Raw genomic sequence first — 22,054 nt, forward strand, 5'->3', positions numbered from 1 at the left:
ACAATAAAGGCAACCCAGAATGACGCCAAACCAGAGCTTGTATGTAGGGAATTGAGAGTCTAATAAACCTCAAGGCAGGCTCCTTAGCTTGGTATCTTCCATCTGGTAGAAACTAAGCCTTTGTTTTAGCAAAAAATCTCCATTTCAAAATACTGTATTTGTGAGACAAGCCTAAGTCAATATAGAATGATAACTAAGGACAAAATCTCCTATCAGCTCTTGCATGCAAACAGTTTACACCAGAAGGCAAAAACTGCAGTAACACCACCATCAGAGGACTGCAAACATCGAACAACAGGATATGCCTTGCAAGTTGTCTTTATGGGCTGGTGAGCTGTGCTCAGAGAATGAAGCCCTTAGAACAGTGGCAGTTGCTACAGAGCAAAGGAGGCAAGTACATTCCGGGGGTGTACCTAAAAATGTTATGTGAACATAAACTACAGATGACAACACTATATTTAGAAGTAATATGCTCAGATCTGAAATACTATGCACTAAGTGCAGAGAAATTATTTCAGGATTGGGCAGGAATGCCCAGCAAAGGATGGCAGAGATAAGGCTGGCAGCAAAAGAAACCTGACACTAAAGCAGAGATACCCAAGGAGAAGAATTCCTAGGGATTTGAATGCGGGACTTAGATTACAAAGACAACAGTAAAAACTGGTTTCTTCCTCCTCTTCATCTGTGACCCCATTATGCAAGAACAAGGACTTACTCAAATTCACAGGGCAGCTAAACAGGGAATGGATAAAGCAATATTTATTTACCCAGCCACAGTATGTGAAAGTCACTGATGCAGGAAGTTCCTGAGAAGCAAAATTCACAGCTGAAATTTAAAGGACTCCTGATAACTTTATAGTCCTAAGCATTTCTACCTTTGAAAGCTGAAATAAAAAGTAGTAACCAAATTGTCATGCTTCAGCAATAGAAATGAACACCTGAGCACCACAATTACTACTACAGGCAGGATACCAGACTAACTGCATTAGTGTCTTAACCAGCATGTCAGCCTGTATGTTTCTGCACCTGATCTTCTGCATTTCCACCCATTTTGATACTAAAGTAGCCTCTGTAGCCAAAACTGCTTCACACTTTTCAGTTTGGAAAATTACTCTCCTGCATACTGCTGACCACACTCAGTATTTCCAGGGTTTATTACTGTTCAAAGTCTCAAATACGCTCCTTGGTTTTATTGAGCCAATTAAAAAAAAAAAAATCAGATGGGGCATTGATATTTTGGAGCCCGTGTTTGTGCTCTAAAAGTGTCAAGAGCTCTCAGTAAGAGCTCAGGACCATGATATTAGGTTTGGTTGGGCTGGGGAAAAGCTACCCCATTTCTCCCAGAATGAGAAGTATCAGAAAAGTCACACAAGCCTGAAACAGGCAATAGTTGCTTCAACCCAGAGACTAACACAGAATGCTCAGGAAAGCATTTTGTTCATGTTCCTCTGATGTTATTTGGTGAGCAATCTGTTCCCAGCTTAAAAAAAGCAACTAGCAGAGTCTCCAGAAATGCTCACAACAACAACAGAGAGTTGGAAAAAGCTTTCAAAGGAGTCCCATATGCACCAGGCCAAAGCAGGGAGCCGCAGATCTGACAGGCGAGGCCAGAGAAACAGGTTCAGCAGGAAGCATTCAGCTTTGCCTTTCCTCCCCATGTCACCACTTTGAAAACCAAGAATGAGCTGATTTACCTATCCAAACCTCAGGCATTGCTATGAAATCCCTCTTCAGCACATGTGCACATGCACTCTCATGCACCCCCCTTACCTTGTTTAGCCATTTCAGCCCTGGTATCATGTTGGAGTTGATTTGCTCCTCCAGCCAGGGGCGCATCCGCATCCTTTCAACAGGCATTGTCACCACCCAGGAAGGAGCTGTGGAGAAAAGGGACAAGGTTACTCTTTTCCAGGCAGAGCTCCCAGGCAGCTCCCCCATCTCTGCATGGTACAGACTTATTAAAGCTTTGTAGGCAATTAACAATTATAAATATAATTGTGACTTTGAATCTGTGCTTTTCCTAAGAGCAACTGAGATGATAAAACCTTCTTTATGTCAGAAAACACACTCCTGGTACACCTGGAATAGGAAAACCTGTATCTGAAGAGGACACAACATATTGGCAAAACCTTGTCTGCTGAAACAGGTGGGATACCAGAGGCTGCAATGAAAAACAATTACACTCCTAAAGAGACCTCTTTTTGGCCCACATGTAACCATTTGCACAAGCCCTCTTTTTGTCAAGAACAAAAAGTAACCAAAAAAAATACACAGGCAGGAGGTATCACTGTCTTGACTAAAATGATGCACCTGCTAATCTGAGTGTTTTCAAATGGCAGATTCTGCCCCACAAAGTTGACTAAAATGATGAAAAATTTCACACCACAGCAATTTGTCACACCACTTTGGTCTGTAGTAGTAGTTTGACCCCCTCCCTCCAGCTTTCTCTGATCTACCCAGTCACTGATTTTTTTAGCTACTATTTACATTTCAATACTGCTTAGCTAGGAAGTGAGTGCTTTACAGCTCCCTCAGCCACACCACACCACATTATATTACTCATTTAACAAACTGACTTCTTTTTTACTTCACTCTCTCCACACACACATGACCCTGATGCCCTGTTTAGAGCTGTAAATTATTGACATAAGAGTCCAAAGTCTTGAACCCAAGGCAGAAATTTAAAAAACATTAACCTATCTCAGACACCACTCTGAAAGTGCAGACCAGCACCAGAGGTGGGTTAAAGCATCATATTCAACTCCTATTAAGCAGCCTGCAACCCATTATTTCCATGTTGAAGTACTTGCATTTAGGCTTGTCTCTCCCACTGCACCAGGTTCAGCTCCCTCCTCTCTCCTTTGTTCTTCACATCTGTGTTCTCTGTATCATTCTTAACTTCTCTGCTCCAGTATTGTCACCTTTGATCTTAAAAAAAAAAAAAAAAAAAAAGTTAAAAAATGAGTAGGCCACATATTTAAAAGCACACAACAATGACACAAATGTGAATGGGTTTGTTCTTGCTTCCTATGGGACTACAGGCATCGGACAGACTAACAATTAGGCAGTACCAAGCCCACACCCAGCACAAGAGGAAGAAAAATGTTCAAAGCTTCCTCTCATTGCTCTGAGGACATGTATTTCCTGAAACTAATAAGGAATTAAAACCTGAGTGCAACAATAAGGCTCTTTGATCTGTTCAGAGAATTTACCAGCAGTTGTGCTCACACTGATCTCTTAGCACATTGCCATTTTATTTACTACTGTGGGGAGCTGCTCACTTGAGCTTCAGCCATGGCCTTTTCCAGCAACTACAAATTTCTGAAATAGCTCAGAAAATGGTTGCCACTACTTGTCTCCCTTCCGGGTTCACATCAGACACAAAAAACCAGCCAACCCCAGAACCCAACAGCAGTAGCAAAATCCCCTCTCTGTACAAGAGGAAAGCTGTCTTCTGGCAGAGGGCAACACGGGTGCAGCTTTTTTGGCCCCTGGGATGGTGGCAAGCAGCTGGCTACACCACTGCAGCCACCTCTGCTTGGCACCAATGATTCCTATCCAGGTTGTAGAGTGTGTGCAGGAGACCTGCAACATCTTCCTCTACTACATGTTGGGTCAAAGACGAAAAATGCAAATGGTAATGTACTAAAAACACTACCAAATTTCAATTCATCTGTCAAGGAAGAACAAGTAGATGGAACAATCATCTTAGATGCATTTCTTTCTAAAATATCTTGAAGTATGCAATGCCTGGAAATACTGTGCATCATCTCACCGTCTTCAGCATTCACTGTATGAGTGCTCCCTTTTAGCAGTGGGACTTGTCTTCTGGGTAATGAGCCTCTAAGACAAATTTCAAGCCTATGTGAATTAAAAAATTAGACAGAAGGCAAAAAGTCATCTTGAAGGCAGCAGCAACAAATCCCACTTGGGACAGTCAATGTGAAAGAAACAGAAGCTGCCTTTGTGCAAAAGCAATGCTTTTCAGAGATGAGAAAACTGCCAACATCACTGCTACAAGAAAGACAGTTTTGTTCAAAATGGCATGGTTGAGCCAGTTGTCTCTTCCTTCCCATGTGCCTCAGCTGCTCCCCTGCAGATGGTTGGGTTTGCTCATCTCCTTTTTGGCACCCTGGGACGCCTCTGGGATTAGCACATGCAGCTGTCAGTACACACCTTCGTTCATGGCCATCACCCACACCAAGGCAAATTAATCTGAGGTAACCAGAAAAGAGGTTTGGCTTGCAAGAAAGGAGGAGTGGCTCCCAAGATCTGCTTATCTGAAAGTAACACAAAACCTTCCTAAAAATAACCTGCAATGATGTCCAGCTGGAAAGGATGGTGGGCATCTTCTGGGGGAACATCTTTCACAGGGGGACAAGCACAGTGTGCTTCTGGTCATCAAAACACAACCTGTGGTCCTCTAAGAGCATGTGCTGCAGAAAATAAAGCCTGAAGTCTTCAGAGGACACCCTCAGACCTGTCTGCCTCAGAACAGCCCACAGCAATGCTGAAATGTAGAGGGGGTTTTGGCAGTTCCATGTCTAACAACATCCTGTTTATGAATACACCAACTCAACTCTACAGTTGCCTGTGGGAAATGCAGGTGCCATATCTCCTGCCCAGAGCTGTCAAGTGCATGATTTATTTGTACAGAAAGAAACATCAGCTTTTTAAAGCTTTTTCAAGCTCTTTCACTGCTTTAAAAGTAGCCTCTGTCTCTAGGCAGGGCGAATGGGTGCACTCTGTAGTCTTACTTTGATGGCTCCAGGTGGGAGAACCTGAAGTCCATGCATCAGTTGAGTCATGAAGCCGGCTTCACCCTCCATCAGAATATATTAATTATAAAACAATCCTACAAAGCCAGAAACTAAGGTGAGCCATACAAACCAGCAGGAACACCAGATTCCTTCACTCCAGCCTGTCCAGTGCTTACCCAATGGAAAGGAAATAGCAGAAACAGTCACTCCTTGAAAGGGGAATGAAACATCAACATTTATAATCTGAAGCAGACCGTAAAACCAGGATCATCAATGTACCTATCTCCCATAACTGGTCAATGTTAATACTGCAGTTCCCCTGTGCACTTACAAGTAGAAGAAGCTGTGTACAGCTGACTATATTTTTTTGTACTAGGACAAGTGGACTCCTACCAGCATTTCCAGAGATGCCAAGGCATCCGGTTCCCATTAGCTTCATCACCACTGGGCCATGGGCACCCACCCACTGCCCTAAGCAAACCTCTCCAGCTTCCTGGTTACCTTTGCCACTCAGGTTAACTGGGAAAAAAACAGCTTAATACCTGTCCTGGGTCCCTTGGCATCATCATCATTCATCTCTCAGGGAGACCATGGATTGGTATGTCTGGGCTGGCAGGGGAGAGCAGTGGAGCAGGCAAGGGCTGCAGAGGGAAGGAGCAGCTCCATCTCCACCAGCAGCAAAGAAACATCTCTCACTATACCACTCCATCACTCCCACCCTTTGATCACATTCAAATTTTGTCACATACTAATGCTACCCTTCACATAGACAGCTTTGTGAACAAGACCAGAAAATCAAAAAAACCCACAGCTTCAAACTTGGAATCTAATGAGCCCCAGCAACTCTTTGGGGAGAACATGGGAAAATGCCTAACAGTTCCAGAGATCCATGCTGGAGTCAAACTTTTTGGCATCACACTGAAAAGAATAGTTGGTTTTAATTCTAGTCTAACACTATCCCATGGTGAGGAAAGGGAATAATAACTGCCAAGAAACACAGTCAACTGCTAGTGGAGGTTGGATCCAGGAAAGCAGTTCTCTACCCTACAAAAAAAGGGAAGCTCACTTAGATATGGAAGTAGGGCTACCTGCTATGAACTAATTTTATGAACACTTGCCATTCTTAACAAGATAGCCAACCTTCACAAGTCACAGTTTTAACCACACATCCTACAAATGTATTAAGGCTGGTAGCTCTGTGAATATCACTTCCCCTTTTTGCTCCATTTTGACCACCCGCCTCTTTATTAAAGAGGGCCAAAGTCTGGAGCAGCTGCCTTTTTGGTATGGCAGCTTCAATGTTTCAAGAGACATTAAGACATAAAAAAAAAAAAATTATTCCCAAACAGGTGCCAACCATGTGAGACACTAACTCCAACCCAACAGAATTTGCCTGGAAGGGGAAGCTTCCAGGAGCCTGTGAGGAGCCAAGCTCTGGGCAAGAAGTATAGCCCACAGATGCACTGACACCATGGTTTGTGGAAGGATTATTTTGACCTTTAAAAAAAGTTTATTTACTGTACTATTCATGGTAGTCCCACAGTCAGTTCACCTTTTTTTTTTTTTTTTTTTTTTTTGCAACTCGATACCACAAAAATATGGTGCAGGCTACGCCCCAGCAAGCTATAAACTGTCCTGATCCTGCAGGCGTGACTGGAGGAGAAGTGCTGTGGGGTCAGACAGCACAGGATCTGTCAAAGCTGGGCCAGCAAAACCCAGTAAGGAACACAGAGACCAGGAGGAGGCCAGTCCACAACACCACTCCTGCTACAAGGTACATTTGAAGATGAGCTTTACACACAGGAATCACAGCAGCAGCCTGGTGTGAAGCATGGAAACCAGCTTCCTAGGATTGGCATGGCTGAAGGAGTCTCAGCAGCATCAGAGGGGGAAGCAAGGGCACAACAACATTTTTAGGAGTAGTAACAAATGGACAGCTGTCACCACAGTATCCATAAGACACAGTAAACCATGCTGAATTTCAGTTCTTCTTTGCAAGATGTATTTTGCTAAGAGGAAATTCATAGCACTTATTTGTAAAGAGGTATCAGGAAAATACTAGTAGTTTTCAAGAGTTATTAATCTGTGAAGAGACATTAGAAAAGATGGAAGTGATGGCTGAGTTACAATTCATAGATACATATATATTTTACTACATAATGTTCAATAAAGAACTTACAGTCCTCCCTATTCTCTGCAAAAACGTTCTATTAAGTTTGACTTTGGTTTTAGCCTGATGGTAGATAACTCCCACCACAGAGAAAGGAGAACGAACCTCTGAGAATGAGCTCTTGACTAGAATTACAGCTGCTATAGACAGAAAGTGAAAGCAACGGCATGCGAGGCATTAAAACTGAGCAGTACAAGATGTTTTCCCTTCAGTTTCACTCCCTCTGACAACATCGGGATAACTGAAAAGGCACAAAGGTTATCCTAAAATCACAAGCTGTTCTGTGCTTACGTTGCAGAATTTTTAAGAAATTGATTTCTGTGGCAGTAAAAAAATTCTGAAAAATTAATTATTCTTTCTCCATCCCAAAGTCCCCAGTTAAAAGGCTGGCTAGGATATGGAAATGTTGTTACTGGTTGTGGGCAGGTTACAGTGGGGTAAGATACTTTGAGTGGCATTTGTGAAGTCGGTCACAGCCTTTCCCCCAAGCTGTGAAAAAACATCTGTTCCCCAGAGGACGTGTGCAAAATACTGCAGGGTATCTCTTTCTCTTTTCTCTGCAAAGACAGAACTGACTGGTTTCTTTAAAAAAGTTACCTTGCAGTTGTGCTTTGCTGATAAACATTTAAAGTATTGCCTTTGTTTGCTAATGCTTATGTAGTTAAGAAACACATCAATCACCCTGTGTGACCAAAGAGATATGCTGAAATGAGACCATACACTAATTTTAGGATTCAGAGAACTGGGTTCTGTATTTGTCCCTGAGCCAAGACTATTCCAGGATACATGGAAATATGATCTTATTTTAAGGAACAGTACTTGGAGCAAAATTCTGTCCCTTGGTTACAGCTCAGACTCTGTCTTCTGATAGGATTTTGCATAAAGGACCTTTTTCAATTATTCCATTAGGGATGTCCATTTCAAAGTACATTTAACTTTATTGATGCTGAGGAAAGCCCTGCTTGGAAGTCAAGCTCATCAGAGGAATACAGACTTTTCCCATCTAAGACAAACTGCTACCTTCACCTGCTCAGAAATACTTCAGAAATGTGATACCCACCCTGAAACACAGACAACTGAATGACAGTTTACTCAGCTGCTCCAGCTGCAGACACCTTAAATCCCCCTGCCCACAATCCACATGGAGCCAGAACTCTACCCAGTGCATTTCCCACCTGCCAAGAGGAGAAGAACCCCACCACTGATGCTGAGGAAGCAGAATTAACGTGCTTTTTTTATCAAAAATTATGCAAATACCTATACTTTTTTTTGGAACTGAGAGCAGAACATGTAATTAAGATAGAATTACTAAACAAGGAAAAGTGGGAACTGCTGTTCTCATAAGGTACAAGGGCTAAGGGTTGACAATAAAATCCTGAAGCTCTTGGCATTCAAAATGAATACAAAGCAATAAAACACATACAAACTGAGAAGATACTTTCTGGATGCATGGACAGCTAGACAGCAAAACCTTCCCTCCTTGGTGTTCTAATTTAATGTAAAGGTGTCTCTTTGTTCCCTAAGGATAATTCATCAGTGACGCCCTGTTGAACAGGGAGGGATGGGGTGAACATCACAACTCTGCTGGTGGGTTTTCTTATCACTAAGCACCTCTTGCCTTGTGCTCTCTTAAAACCCCTGGTCAACTGCTCCACAGCCCCACCTTCTGTGTTGGATATACTCCTGATCCACACTGTAGCAAGGGCACTTCGGTGGCAGCAGCAAAGACATTGTGAGCATGCTATATCTTTTCTGTCCACCACCAAGAAAAATAATTCACTGTGGGCAGGAAAGGTGGTGTCTTATTTGCTCAGGTGCATGCAGGAAGGAGGAGGACCATCAAGACAGGCCAGAAAATCAAGAACTAGAGAACAGGAAGTGTGTGAGGGCACAGGTCCTGGGCAGACTGGTGTGAGGTACTACTCACCATTAGGAAGAACCTATACAAGCAACCAACAAGCAGTACTTCACCTACTTGCCTAGGCTCCCAAACCAATGTGGCACAGCTACAACAGGACCATGGCTGGTAAGGGGGAAGCTCTGTGGAGTGATGAAAATACTTGGGAAAATACCTGGGAAAATACCTGGGCTGTTGTGTGACAGATTCAAACTAGCAGCAGCCACCCACCTTCCCAAGCCCCAGCTTGGTAGGGGTCTGGTTGTGTCCACCTTGCACTGCAAGGTGGCACAAAGTAGATGGAGGAGGAGGGGAGGATTAAGCATGCTGTCCTCTCATGCTGCTGTACCCAAGAAAGATGTGCAAAGGTAAAAGAAAGAAAAGCCCTTGCATCCTCAAGGGACAGAGGGCAAAAAACACACCAATGAACCCAACTTTCCCTGTAAAAAAAAATTTTAAATTTTAAAACTTAACAAAACAAAGGCAGCAAATACCTCAAACATGTATTGAAATCCTCATTACAGACTGTATGATAAACATGCCCAGGAAAACATACAATGGGAACTCATTCTGTATATACAGCATGTTTCATCAGTCCTACAGCACTTCTGTTCCACCCAAAGGGTGTTAACATGCCCTGGCTGGGATTCAGACATTACACATCAAAACAGACTCTTTCCTTTGGTTTCCATGTAAAGCTTATTCTCCCTCAGCAGCAAACACGTGAGTCGTTATTTTGCAGTGATCTCAGGCATCATTAAAGGCAACCCTCAGATTTTCAGAGTAGGAGAGCACTGAAGAAAAGCCATCTTACTTTAACACAACAGAACCAAAAGGCTGGCTTTTGCTTCTGGACTTAGCCACTGAGGAAACAAAACTTCCAACTCTCAATACTGACTCTAGTTTCCCTTGCATTGGCTCCTGTGTTGAACATTATCATGACACTTAACAACAACACTATGTGTGTGGCTCAGCCCATTCACTTCTCTGGCACCCCAGTGACTTACATGGGCTGGGAACTTGGCCCAGGCTTCTAATGAAGAGATTGTTAACAATCATCTCTGAGTATCCTTGCCTCGACAACCATCTGCATGCCAGTCTGGTGACAATACAAAACGACTTGTTTGCTTGAGCTTTAAAGGAATACTTGTTTTCCTGGTTTTTTTGTGTGTGTGTTTCCCAAATCCTGCCTGGATCAAGGATGCAGATGCCAGATTAAAGTGGCATCAGAAAGTCTGTGCAAGTGACAGTCCACAGTATGGGATTAAAGAAAACTCTGCCATCTACTCCAGGAGTCTGAAAAGCAGTCAATACTTTTACCTGATTATTTCCTTCTTAAACTTAGTGTTACATCTGATGATTGATCAAGATCTGTCTTCAGTATATGGGATGTCTAACTATTTTCCCCCCAAAAAGCTGCCCAGAAGAAAGATGGTGACTTTCCAGCAGCAGAATTGTACTTCACTCAGACAAGTCTGGAAAGGGCTTGTTTACAACAAGAAAACTGCTGGCACGGTTGTCAGGGAATAGCTAATTCCCTGTGCTGGGGAGCAGTTATCCCCCAATAAGTCAGTTTTATACCAGAATTAAAGGCTCACAAACAAATCCATCCCAGAATATTCACACAAAATAGCTGCTGTTTAGCTGTGCCAGCTGGTACCCACAGAAGTGAACCCTTTGTGTGTTCTTTAAAGTTGCCAGGAGAACTCAACCTTTGACACCTGATTCATAAAGAATTTTCCAGCCTGGTGAAAACTGGAAGGTTATTAAGGCTCAAACAGTCACCAGGAACACTTATCATACTGATGCAACTCAGCAACATTTTTTTAAAGTCTCTCCATGGCTCTGTTAGAGCAACACACTCTTACATGCTCTGTGACAAGGCTTACAGGAGACATCCCTAAACTTTTAACAACCATAACGTTTCCTACATGCGTCCTTCAAAGTGGTGGAAAATCACAAATACAAGAACACTTCTTAAGTTGTAAAGCTTTTTGAAGCCTGTGCAGACTTCATCTCTGTGTCCTGCCTATCATTCTTCTTAGGTACAGGGTCAGTGTTTTGTGAGTTGCTATATATATAAGAAAAGCAGCCATTGTAAAACAAATCTTTAATCACAGTGTTCCCACATTGGTGGCTCATGAGGCTCAGGCAGGACGGCAGAGAAGACAATGACATTTTAGAGGCACTCAGAGAGGCAGAAAAATTACTCCAGAGAGCTAGCAACTCAGAAATGCATTCAAGGAAGAGTTTTCACATTCACTGGCCATGACCTGCACCTGATGTAATCCACCTTGCTGGGACTGGGCTTGTTTCTCACAGCTACCTTTGTTTGTATAACATACTGTTCTGCAACACACAGCAAAAACTATTTGCACACTACACTAAAGTGTGATTTAGTATTTGCTTAAAGCTTTCATTTTATTGTCTGGGCAAGGGCAGTTTCTGCCACTGAAGTTAATAGCTAACCCACACCTACACTTTTGCTACCCAAATTTCTGATCACCAGTGCAGCACCCGGAACTGAGAGCAAAAGACATAAACTACCTCTGCCTAACCTCACAGCAAGCACAAAGCCAGCCCTTTCAAGAAAGCAGTTCCTCCTTTACTTGCAAGAGAGGAGAGAGGTATTAAAGAAAAGTACTTTCTACTAAATAAATGAAAAAAAAACCCAAACCAAAGCTCTTCCGCTTACTTAGATGACTGCTTTACAGAGAGATCACAGCAGGCACAGACTTGGGGGCTGGGATCTTCTGAATCATCCACACTGTGAGCTGGAAACACGTCTGTCACATGCACTTATTTACAGCTACAAAAATAGCACCATGAAAGAAGCAGATGTGTGGAGCACAAAAATTAAATTGAATTAGTTACTACAGAGATATTGCTTAATACTGAAGAATTTAACAGAGAAATGTCTTTTTTTTTTTTTTTTTTTTTGTGCATACACTTTAAAGGCTCGTCCTAAGTATTAAATGCTTGAATTCTGATGCTTATTGAAATATGATGTAATTCTCATTTTTATAAAAATACAACTCTTTGCTACAGAACAAACAGGAACTTCTTAACTCATTTTCGTGTTGAGATATGAATAGTTAATCAGACTGGTTACAAAAAAATAAGTGCTCTTAATTTAAAGTTTTTGTGTTGACCACAGAGCAACAGCAATGAGACAGCCTCAAATTCTGATGTGTAGCAGTTATTTCTGTCTTGGTAGCTTCCTGAAAGACTACTTAACTAGAGTAAGACCACTGAACTTATCTTCATTTCTCATCTAAGCCATATAAATATTATTAAACTAAACAAAGCTAGTCTTCATCAACTTCCCTCCTCAATCTCAAATCTCAAAAACAGTCTCGGCATCCAAAGAATTTAGTTCTGATATGCTCAAATGCCATGTTTGCAAAGGGTTGAGAATTTGACCCCTGGAAATAAAGTCTTTTACCCTAGTAAAGTTTCAGCAGAGCAATGATTGTCCAAGCTTTTCCTCAACACCAAACCAACATCTTGGTCAATGTAGCCAGGGGCCTATGTCTCTATGTGTGAGGATATTAATTTGAGATTCCACAGCTCCCCAGTGTATGGCTGTCTTTTAACTAAATCATCAGCTAGCTCTCAAAGTCAAAAAGGACCTTCTAGCTGCTGATTGGTCTGTGGAAATTGAGAGAAAACATTCAGAGCAATTTCATGTCATCAGCAAAGCTGACACTGGGTAACACCTCCAGGTTACTGTTGAACTGACCCAGATCTAAATGGATGACATAAAAGGTGGGGCAGCAAAAAAAAAAAAAAAAAAAAAAAAAAAAAGGCCACCACATATTTTATACCTGATCCTCTTACCAGTTGACAGCTCATTCACACTTGAATAAATTTCAAGTGTGCCTACCAATTGAATGACTCGATTTCATCATAGTGGATGTCATCAACTCCACTGTACTTTCTGTACAGAATTTCCAAATGTTACTTCTGTGACTGAAGATGCTGCTTCCTGTACTGGAGGCCACCACCCAGATCACTGTGTGAGAAAAATGGTACCTGGATAAACCAGGGAAAGCAACTCCTACTCCTGACTATGTAATCTGCTACAGGAGTACCGTCATTCATAAGTCAAATTTACCAGCAGATGAAATAAATAATAAAATTGAAATTATTTCTCAAGTTCAGCACTCATGCTTCTTTGCTCTGTGTTTATTCTTTCATTTTTGCCAACTGGGAAATGAAAAGCCATGGAGTTAGTTTCACTTTTGTTTATATCTGGTTTCAATTTTATCCTCAAGTTTTGCTTTCATCTTTTTGATGTAATACTGTTGGGATTCCAGATTCTGCAGGAATGCTTTCAGTAAGTTAAATACATTAGTCTCCTATACCACCTTTTTTCCTACTGTGGAATTACTTTTATTTTAGATAAACTTCATAAGATGCTGTCCCAATTTTGGAATGTGTTTTAGGGTAGGGGGGAGTGTTCGATTTTCATTTAACAAATTTGTATGCCACATCCAATTAAATTCAGTAGTTTAGCATTTTCCACTGGATTCATATCTCAGCTGCAAATGAAGCACATTTACATGATTCAATGGAATGCCTTAAAAGAGCAGCCAACTCATCAAATGCACAAAAGCCCATATCACACACCAAATGCATTTATATATAGGCATGAAAGGCACATAAAGACCTAAGCTTGCTGCTACATTAAAGAATTAATGCATTCTTTTGCTTAAATAAAGCTATAACAGGTTTGCCTGTAATGCTATCAAAAATTGCCCAATACCAGTAAGAATATTAGTGTAGGCTTTGTCTTCTCTGCACTCATCAAGCCCATCAAGTCACATATCCCTCCATGCACATCAAAAAGCAGAACTTAACCCCACTTGCATGCTTTCTTGAAACAAACCATAAGAAATGCTTCCTTCTTTTGTGCTATATCTATGTTAAGCATGCCTTTCAACTAAAATGTACTTAACATCATTTTACAGCAAAAGAGAAATTACTACACCACATCCACTGCCAGATGCAGTTCAAACTAAAGGCCAAGTGAAAATACTTTTGCTTTTGCCTCAGCTTAACTCCATTGCTAACACCAACTATGCTGAAGTCTATAAAACAGGCCTGTAAAGGTTAGCTGAAAAACAATCAAACCATAATCTGCTCTATTCTTTAAGGTGCAAGGACACGGAAATTACTACTTCTGAGATCATCTTGAAAGCTAGCAACCCACAGCTAGCAAAAACTGAGCATCAAAATACTTTAAAAGTTAAGAGTTCTGTACCTTGGGTGAAACAACATGCTATGTGCAGGTGGGTTTGCTCCTGGATGCCTGTGTTCCAGCTGCACAAGTTAAAAGGTCTGCCTTGTACTAAAAACTGATATACATTTGCTGCAATCTGTCCTCAAGCCAACAAAGGAGTTAGAGGATTTCCAGTACACACAAAGCTGGGTGTGCTCTTATTACAACCTAGGAAACCAAACATTATTTTATTCCTTGCTACTTTTTTCTTCCTAGCTCATTCAAAAAAAGGAGTAATTTTTCATCAACTTCCAAGGAACTGAAAACAAATTCAGCACTAGCTGGAAGAGCAAGTTTTATAACTGTTTCACAGTCTATCAGTTGGAAATGTGTGCTGTACAATGTATTAATTATACTACATACAAACTATCTAATTTTATTTTTATATATATGTAGATAACTATGTATGCACGTATATGTTTATATGAAGATATTAAACTCTGAACTGTTAACATGCATTCCCTTTCACTAACTGTTAGTAACTGTTAATTGCTGATTCCAAGTTTTCTTACTTGTTATTTTAATCTTAAAACAAGAGTTCACACACAGCCAATGCAAGGAAGAAGCTTCATACAGTTCCAACAAAAATTGTGAAAAAAACAGAAGGGAGAAATTGTTTAATTAGACAGACTTATTTTTTCCATAACGTTATTCAATGTAAACAGAATCTCTCTGGCTTGCTGATCTTTTGTTTTGCTTTTACGCTTGTGATCTCAAAGGACAAACCAGGAAATGTTTTACATTAATCACAGTTTATAGCACCATAAGCTCTAATAAAACTTCTGTAAACACTAATTTATTGTTTATGCCTTCAATATCACATTGTATGCCTTTGAAGAATCGAGTTTCAAAAGTGCAATCTTCACAAATGAGTCATAAGATAGAGATAAGTAACATGTGACGAGTGTTACCTATTTACCTACAACTGGACCATGACTTTCAATATAAGATCCACAAAATACAAGTTGAGGCTCTAATTCTGCAAACATCATAGGAATTTTGTTGGGGTGCCACTCCTATGCAACTTAACCTGACTGTAACTTGCATGAGGTTAACAAACTCAGGGCTAACAAGCACAGATTTAAAATTATCATTATAGAAAAAACAAATTCCTAGAAGTTTTGTAAGATACATAACAAATGGCAATATATGGTTTTGCTTCTCTATGTTATCTGCAAATGGACCGTAGCTTATGTTTCTCTGCCAACAAGTTTTCTATTTGCAGTTTTCAGCAATAATTCTTGATCAGCATGTGCAGTAATTCTTTGCAGGCAGCCAGTGCCCAAAATTTGATACTGAATTGCTCTGACTGCTAAGTTGCACAGCAAGATTCTCTCCCACAGACCAACTAATCACATGAACCCACGCAAACTCCCGGAATACACACCGTGGCCATGAGCACCACAGTTCAGTCCTGCAGGACAATGCCTCCTGTTGTTTTGAAGCTGCCTCCCAGTTGTTTCATTGGACCACATTTATCTTCACTATTACCTGTTCACTTTCTTCCTAACACTAAAGACTTTAAAAACATTCCCACATCCTCTTCAGTTACTTCTTTCTGAGCTACTTACTCTTTCACAAAAGCTCTTTCATATCCTTGATTGTCTTAAATACCCATCTCTGTAACTCATCAACTTTCAGTATATCCTTTTTGGGATACAGGAACAAAAACTGTTAACACTATTGAGAGCGGAGCAACACCGACTAACAGTGGCATGACTTTTACTCCTTCCTAGTAATTCCTAACCTGCTCTCTCCTTTCTTAGCCACTTCTGGGCACAGAGCTTACTTTTTTCCACGGGATTATCTGTGTTGTATTATCGTTTTCTGAGTAAAAAGTCAGTTCAAGCATCATTCCTATGTACTGAAAATTATGATTACATTCCTTTCCATGAGCATTACACTTATATTGTTCTGTACTGAATTTCACTGGCAAATTTACATCTGGACTTTCAATATGAGATCTTTCTGGAGCCTTTACAGTTCAGACTTTGGGATTTTCATGCTCCCAGTCAGCAAACTTGTCACACCACCACCTATTCCCTCCTCCCTCCCTTGAATGGTGTAGACCACACAACTCCAAGCAACCTAATTCTACTTTGAAGTTTGCTTTGCTTTAAGGATTGTATCAACCAGACCTGAGCAGCAGCTCAGCAATATCTTTGGAGGATTCCAGAAGATCCATGATGTACCCATCATCAGAACTGGGATGTACCCACTTCTACTCAACAGAAGTCAAGCCTAGTCTTTGTCTATTATGTTTATATCTGTGTTCACTAATTCCATTCAACAATAATCCCTGGCAAACAAACAAATAAACAAACAAAAATTACAGCCCTCAAGATCTCAATCTCACTAAAAACTTTGAAAAACTGACAGCTCATCTGTCACGTACCATTCCTGAGGCCTATGCAACAAATTATACACAACATGCGATCTATCAGCAATTCCATATTTTAAGCTGCTTCAACACTCTTCAGCAAGTATCACCTCCTGCCATCTACTTCATCTTTCTTCATGTTTCATTCTGATACACTCTCTTACAGACATTTCAATCTGGGAGAAATCCTCTCTTCTTAAAAAAAGAAAAAGCCTCCTGCAAGGGAATTTCATTAAACTACTCCTGAGTTGAGCAAGGATGAAAATGCTTGTTTCACCCTTCTGCTATGACTTGATCTTTCTTGGGCACTCCTTCTAAACATGGATCACTTATCAACAGGCTTCCTGCTTTTGATGCATTTCAAAGAGGATTTACTAATTGTTTTCATGTCTTTAGCAACTTGTTCCATGACTCTATTTAGCCTACCTTATTGTGTTTAACACATATTTTATGTTATTTTCCACCTTTTCCACTTGGAGAAAAAGCTTTAACTTTTGGAATATGTCTTCATACCAAGCTCCTTTATTTTGCTTGTCAGGCTGCTCAGTTTTTCTGGTATTTCTGACAGAGGCCACGCAGTTGCTCTGAGCCTTTACTATACTATTTTTGAAAAAGTACATGCCACCTGCAAGTATTTTACACTTTTGGCTGCCTCTCACCATTTTATTTTTTTTTTCTGGCTTTATAAAGATTTACTTTGGAAAATTAAACACTGCCACAACAGCCCTTGGCTTTACTGCTCCTGAAGCAACACTGAGTCTAAGTACATTATGATCACTGTCACATCATAGCTGGCTGGCATTTTTAACATAAAACTCCAAATTTAATTCTTGTGGGCCAGGACCTTGTCCAGAGTTGTTACCCACAGAGTACCCTAAAAAGGTACACCCAGAAGTAGGGTTTTTTGGCACCTAAAAAGTCAATACCTGGGCAAATTTCATGTAGGAGCGTGACATAATCTACAGGGGGGCCATTAAAGCTTATCTTTATCATCATATTTCCTAATTTTGTAGGTTCTCTGTTCTCCCTTAATATAGGACAATTGCCAACATCTAGGTTGAGCAGACAGTCATAACCCTTATCTCTGCTCTTCCTATACAGGCCTAGAACATGAATTAATGAGATCCTGTGTTACTTCCCAAAACACTTCCTTTTTAACTAAGAGTATCCAGCTTCATGCACATGCAAACTATTCCATGTTCTCTGTGCCACCTGTAACCTGCCTCTACAATATCTGAGCTTCCAAAAAGTTTCCAGTACTCCAAGTACTACATCATGGAGATGGTTAGTACAAGTTTTAATACCCACTATTCTAGCGTAGACCCTTTCTATTCCATAAATATTGCAAGTTCCTCTTGAATCTTGGCTCTTCTTTTTCAGCATCATTTTCTCAACTGTGCATTAGGACTCTTAACTCCACCATCAAAGGCTTCTACAGTGGAGGCTGGGGTCTTTCACCCCTCTTCCTAGCAGCCTGTATCTTACTTCTCATAACTCCTATCTACCCCTTTGCACATAACGTGGCCTGTGATGAACAGCTTCTCTTGAGAGACTGACTTGATGTCTTCTGAAATCAGTCACTATTGTAGTCAGCAAGTTAACACGTGGCACTACAAAGACATGTGACAAATATAATGGCTGACCACCCTTAACCACCCCTGCTGACCAGCTGGGACCCCCAGCCTCAGAGGGATAATACTGGGTCTGCAGACTGACACTTCACCATGCTTGCACCCAGAAGAAGAACTGCAGTGTAGCTCATGACCACAATACATCAGTATCATGTCAAAGAAGTTGGTGTGCTCAGACCTTACACCATCTTTTACCAGGGAAAAGAAACCACAGCACACAAGGGCTGGGATATTACCAGGTGGGGCCAGAGAAGGACACCGGTATCTCTGAAGGGGCTAATGGTATCAAAAATCTGTGGTTCAGAGGGAAACCATCTGCCTCACAGACCAACCCTGCTACTATTATAATTATGTCACCATTTCTGTATTAAGGTGAATTTAAATGTTGCTGCTTCACTCAATGCCCTTTTTACAGTACTAATGCAGGCACTGGGCAAAGGTTATTATATGCAAACCTATTAAAACTTAAATAAAATAACCACAAATTTAAACATGCCATATTTCATCTCCAGAAATTGAGGTTACCGTTTACAACCACGCCAATGATCAAGCAACTGCTGGCTGCAAAATCTTAGCACATTTTGTTGGACTATAAATTATAACCATACATTAACTAGGAGCAAAGTTCTGCACTCTGAAATTCCTACATCTGAGCTCTCTGGCAAAATAAATGAAACTCAGTCTGCTGTTTAGCTGCTCACACTAATCAAAATGGAAATGAAAGAGCCAAGGTCTCTGGGAACCTAGGCTGAAGGATCCATTTCTTCAAGCACCTGCAACTTCGACCCCAGACATTGCCAGACGCTTGGAATTTGACCCTCTGTGCTACACACCAACAAATCCCCTGTTCATACATTTCCTCTGAGGGAAGGCGTCCAGGGCTTGGCATGGATCAGGACAACGCTCTGCAAACCGCCACGCAAGGAGCCGCACCACGGCAGCACTGTCGGTACCCACGAGGGGTTATTCACGCAGAAAACAGGGCAGACAGTGTGTTTCCCGGCTGTTACGAGTCCGAACGATGCACTTGCTAACGCTGGATTCATTCAGATCACACAGTCAGGGAAAAACAAAACAAAACAAAAAAATAGAAATACTTGCTTTCTAGAGGTGTGTTTACTTTACGACAGGCACAGAGGCGGAAAAGCCTGCTGCACAGGACCGAGGAAACACTCCCGCCCATCAGCGGCCTGCCCTGTGTGCAGCACTTCACGGGACTTCCTCCTTCCGCTGCTCCCACAGAGCCCACCCGAGGGCCCTAACGGCCCCTCAGGCCCCGCTCCTCAACCTCTGCGCCCTGCGCACCACCGCTGCCCGGCCCCCTGGCAGGGACAGGACCCCACCGGGCACCTCAGCCCCCGTGAGGGGGCCTCAGCCCCGCTGAAGGAGGAAACGGGGAGAGGCGTGAAGGCCCCGCCCGCCACTTGTGTAACGGACCCTCCGCGGGGCGGGGGAGGCGGGGAGGACGCGGAGGGGGGTGGGGCCTCACAGGCCTCCGAGCCCCCGCCCCGCTCCGCGCCCGCCCCTCCCCCGCCCCGCGCGGCCCTAAGCACCCGCGGGGCAGCGCCCCCCCCCTTTCCCCCTTACAGTGCGACCCCCGCCCGCAGCCGCTGCAGTCACCGCCGCTCCCCGCCTTTCCGTACCGTAGCTACCGGCAACCACCAAGCCCGCAACAAGTGCGCGGCCCCCCCCCCCCCCCGGCCCGTACCGCGCCCCGGCCCTCCAGATCCAACGCCCCCGCCTTTGTCTGAGTGCCGGAGCTCCCTACCCGGGAGGCAGCGGGTACCTCACCCCCGCTTCACCACCTCCGCCGCAACCCGCAGCCCTCTTTGCCCTCAGTATCCCCCCTCTCCCACCTCCTCACAAATTCTCCTTCCCAAATGCAACAGCGGAACCGGACTCGGCCCCGGCCGCTGCAGCCCGACCTTTTGTTTTTAAAGCGATGCGCCCGAGAGCCCCGTCGCCCCGCATGGATAGCGGCAATGCGAATAATAATAATTAAAATTAAATAAATTTTGTAAATTTTTAAAAAGGGGTTTTTTTCTTCTTTAAATTACCTTTCCGGCCCGTTTTCCCGGCCCTTATATAATTCCTCAAGGTTACCGCCGTTGCCAGGGGACGCGAAATGGAAATGAAAACAGGCGCTGAATAATCGCGGGAGCAAAACTAAAAGTTAACTGCCTCCGCCCGGGCGGAGAAAGGTCCAGATCGAAAGCAAAACAAGGAGAGGAAGCGGCGAGGCCGCCGGCGCTTGGAAATCCCCCCGCCTCTCCGCCGGGCCGGGCCGGCCGCGCAGGCGGCGGGGGCAGGGCTGCGGCGGCGGGCGCGGAAGCGCGCTGAGCCCGTCATCGGCACGGCACGGCACGGCACGGCCTGCCCCCCCCTTCCCTCCGCAACCCGATGAGCCCCGTTAGCCCCTTCCTTCCCGAACCCCCGCGCCCCGTTCATCCCGGGGAACCGGGCGTCGTTTCGATGGGGGAGGAGGTTGGTGCTAGGAGTGCTGCTATAGGGCCATCGGCTCCTCCAGCATAGAGTCTCAGGATGGTTTGGGTTGGGAGGGACCCTAAGACCATCTACTTCCAACCCCCCCTGCATGGGCAAGGATACTGCTCACTAGACCAGGTTGCTCAACCACATCCAGTCTGGCCTTGAACACTTCCAGGGAGAGGGCATCCACACCTCCCTTGGGCAAACTGTTCCAGTGTCTCATTGCCCCCAGACTAAAGAATTTCTTCCTAATATCTAATCTAAACCTACCCCTCTCATCCTACCACTGCACGACCTCGTAAAAAGTCCCTCCCCAGCTTTCCTCTAGGCTTTAGGTAATGGAAAGCTGCTTTAAGGTCTCCCTGGAACCATCCTCAGGCTGAAAAACCCTAACTCTCAGTCTGTCTTCATAGGAGAGGTGCTCCAGCCCTCTGATCATCTTTGCAGCCCTCCTCTGAACTCGCTGCAACAGGTCCACGTCCATCTTATGTTGAGGGCCCCAGAACTGGAGACACTACTCCAGGCAGGGCCTCATGAGGTCATCTTTAACAGTAGGGAGCATCTTTAAATATTTCTAATTCAAGGTCTGACTTGCAGGTGGAAATCTTACATTTTAGTCATAGCTTGACTCGTGATTGGCCTTCGCCCAGCCCTAACAAGGCAGTGGGGGCAAGGAGAGGTCAGTCCCAAGCTGGGCTGGCCAAATAGCTGGAGCCACCAGATGAAGGACAGCTTCAAGCAGCAAGGAGTGAGGGATGCACAAGCCAATGGCTCAAAACAGGGTTTACCCGAGAGCTTGGGGAAATCCCTACAGCTTGGCTCCTTCAGCACCACCATCAGCGTTCCCTGCTTCTCCTCCCCCACTGCTGAGGTGGGAGTAGTGATCTCAGTCTGGTACACTCACATTCTGTGACTGTCCATTGCCCCTAAAAAAGGACTCTCTCAGGGTCCTACAATGAGAACAGTATCAGACCATGTCCTTTAAACCCAAGCTGCTGGTTTATTTCAAGGGAGAGTTCTTGGATTTCAAAAGGATTTGCAAACAGCAGCTCGCCCTGCAGTCCATGCAGAGAACAAAGGTATTCTGCAGCTCTGCAGAATTTAGATAAACCTGATGCAAACTACAGCATCTAAAACTGATACTGTAAAATTTGATGACTGAAAGAACCCTCTAACACTTGTCTTTAAGTGTTAGAAGGCAGGCCTTCTTTATTGCAGTGCTGGATGAATGAGAGAGAATTCTCAAAGGCGTGCATAACATGAGTGAAAACAGACATAACATATTTATTTCCTGGAACTAATTGTAATATTTATCTGGTTTCCTGGAAATATTTGCATTCTTAGTTGGGGGGGTCTCCCAGGAAGTTATCCTGTGATGTCCTTTGTTAATCCCTGCTCTAACACATGTGTAATTTTTGGAAACAAGTCTAGGTAGTCTTAGCCAA

The 22,054-nt window shown here is 43.2% G+C and overlaps 1 protein-coding gene across 3 annotated transcripts in view; it reads right to left on the reverse strand.

Moving 5' to 3' along the window:
- The window catches only part of IRF2 (interferon regulatory factor 2), a 42,041-nt gene extending 21,607 nt beyond the window's left edge, over positions 1-20,434 (reverse strand). The window contains exons 1-3 of one of the 3 annotated variants that reach the window (XM_071743279.1): positions 20,180-20,434; positions 2,811-2,928; positions 1,771-1,877 (exon numbers count right to left, since the gene is read on the reverse strand). In XM_071743279.1, coding sequence (XP_071599380.1) covers positions 1,771-1,857 — 87 coding nt within the window. In that variant the 5' untranslated portion in view covers positions 1,858-1,877; positions 2,811-2,928; positions 20,180-20,434. Of the gene's footprint in view, positions 1-1,770; positions 1,878-2,487; positions 2,542-2,806; positions 2,929-20,179 lie in introns of those variants that run through there. The other 2 variants (XM_071743278.1, XM_071743280.1) reach the window with 2 other exon arrangements.
- Positions 20,435-22,054: the final 1,620 nt, after the last annotated feature.

This window comes from Heliangelus exortis, chromosome 4, assembly GCF_036169615.1.
Source record: "Heliangelus exortis chromosome 4, bHelExo1.hap1, whole genome shotgun sequence".
NCBI lineage: Eukaryota > Metazoa > Chordata > Aves > Apodiformes > Trochilidae > Heliangelus > Heliangelus exortis.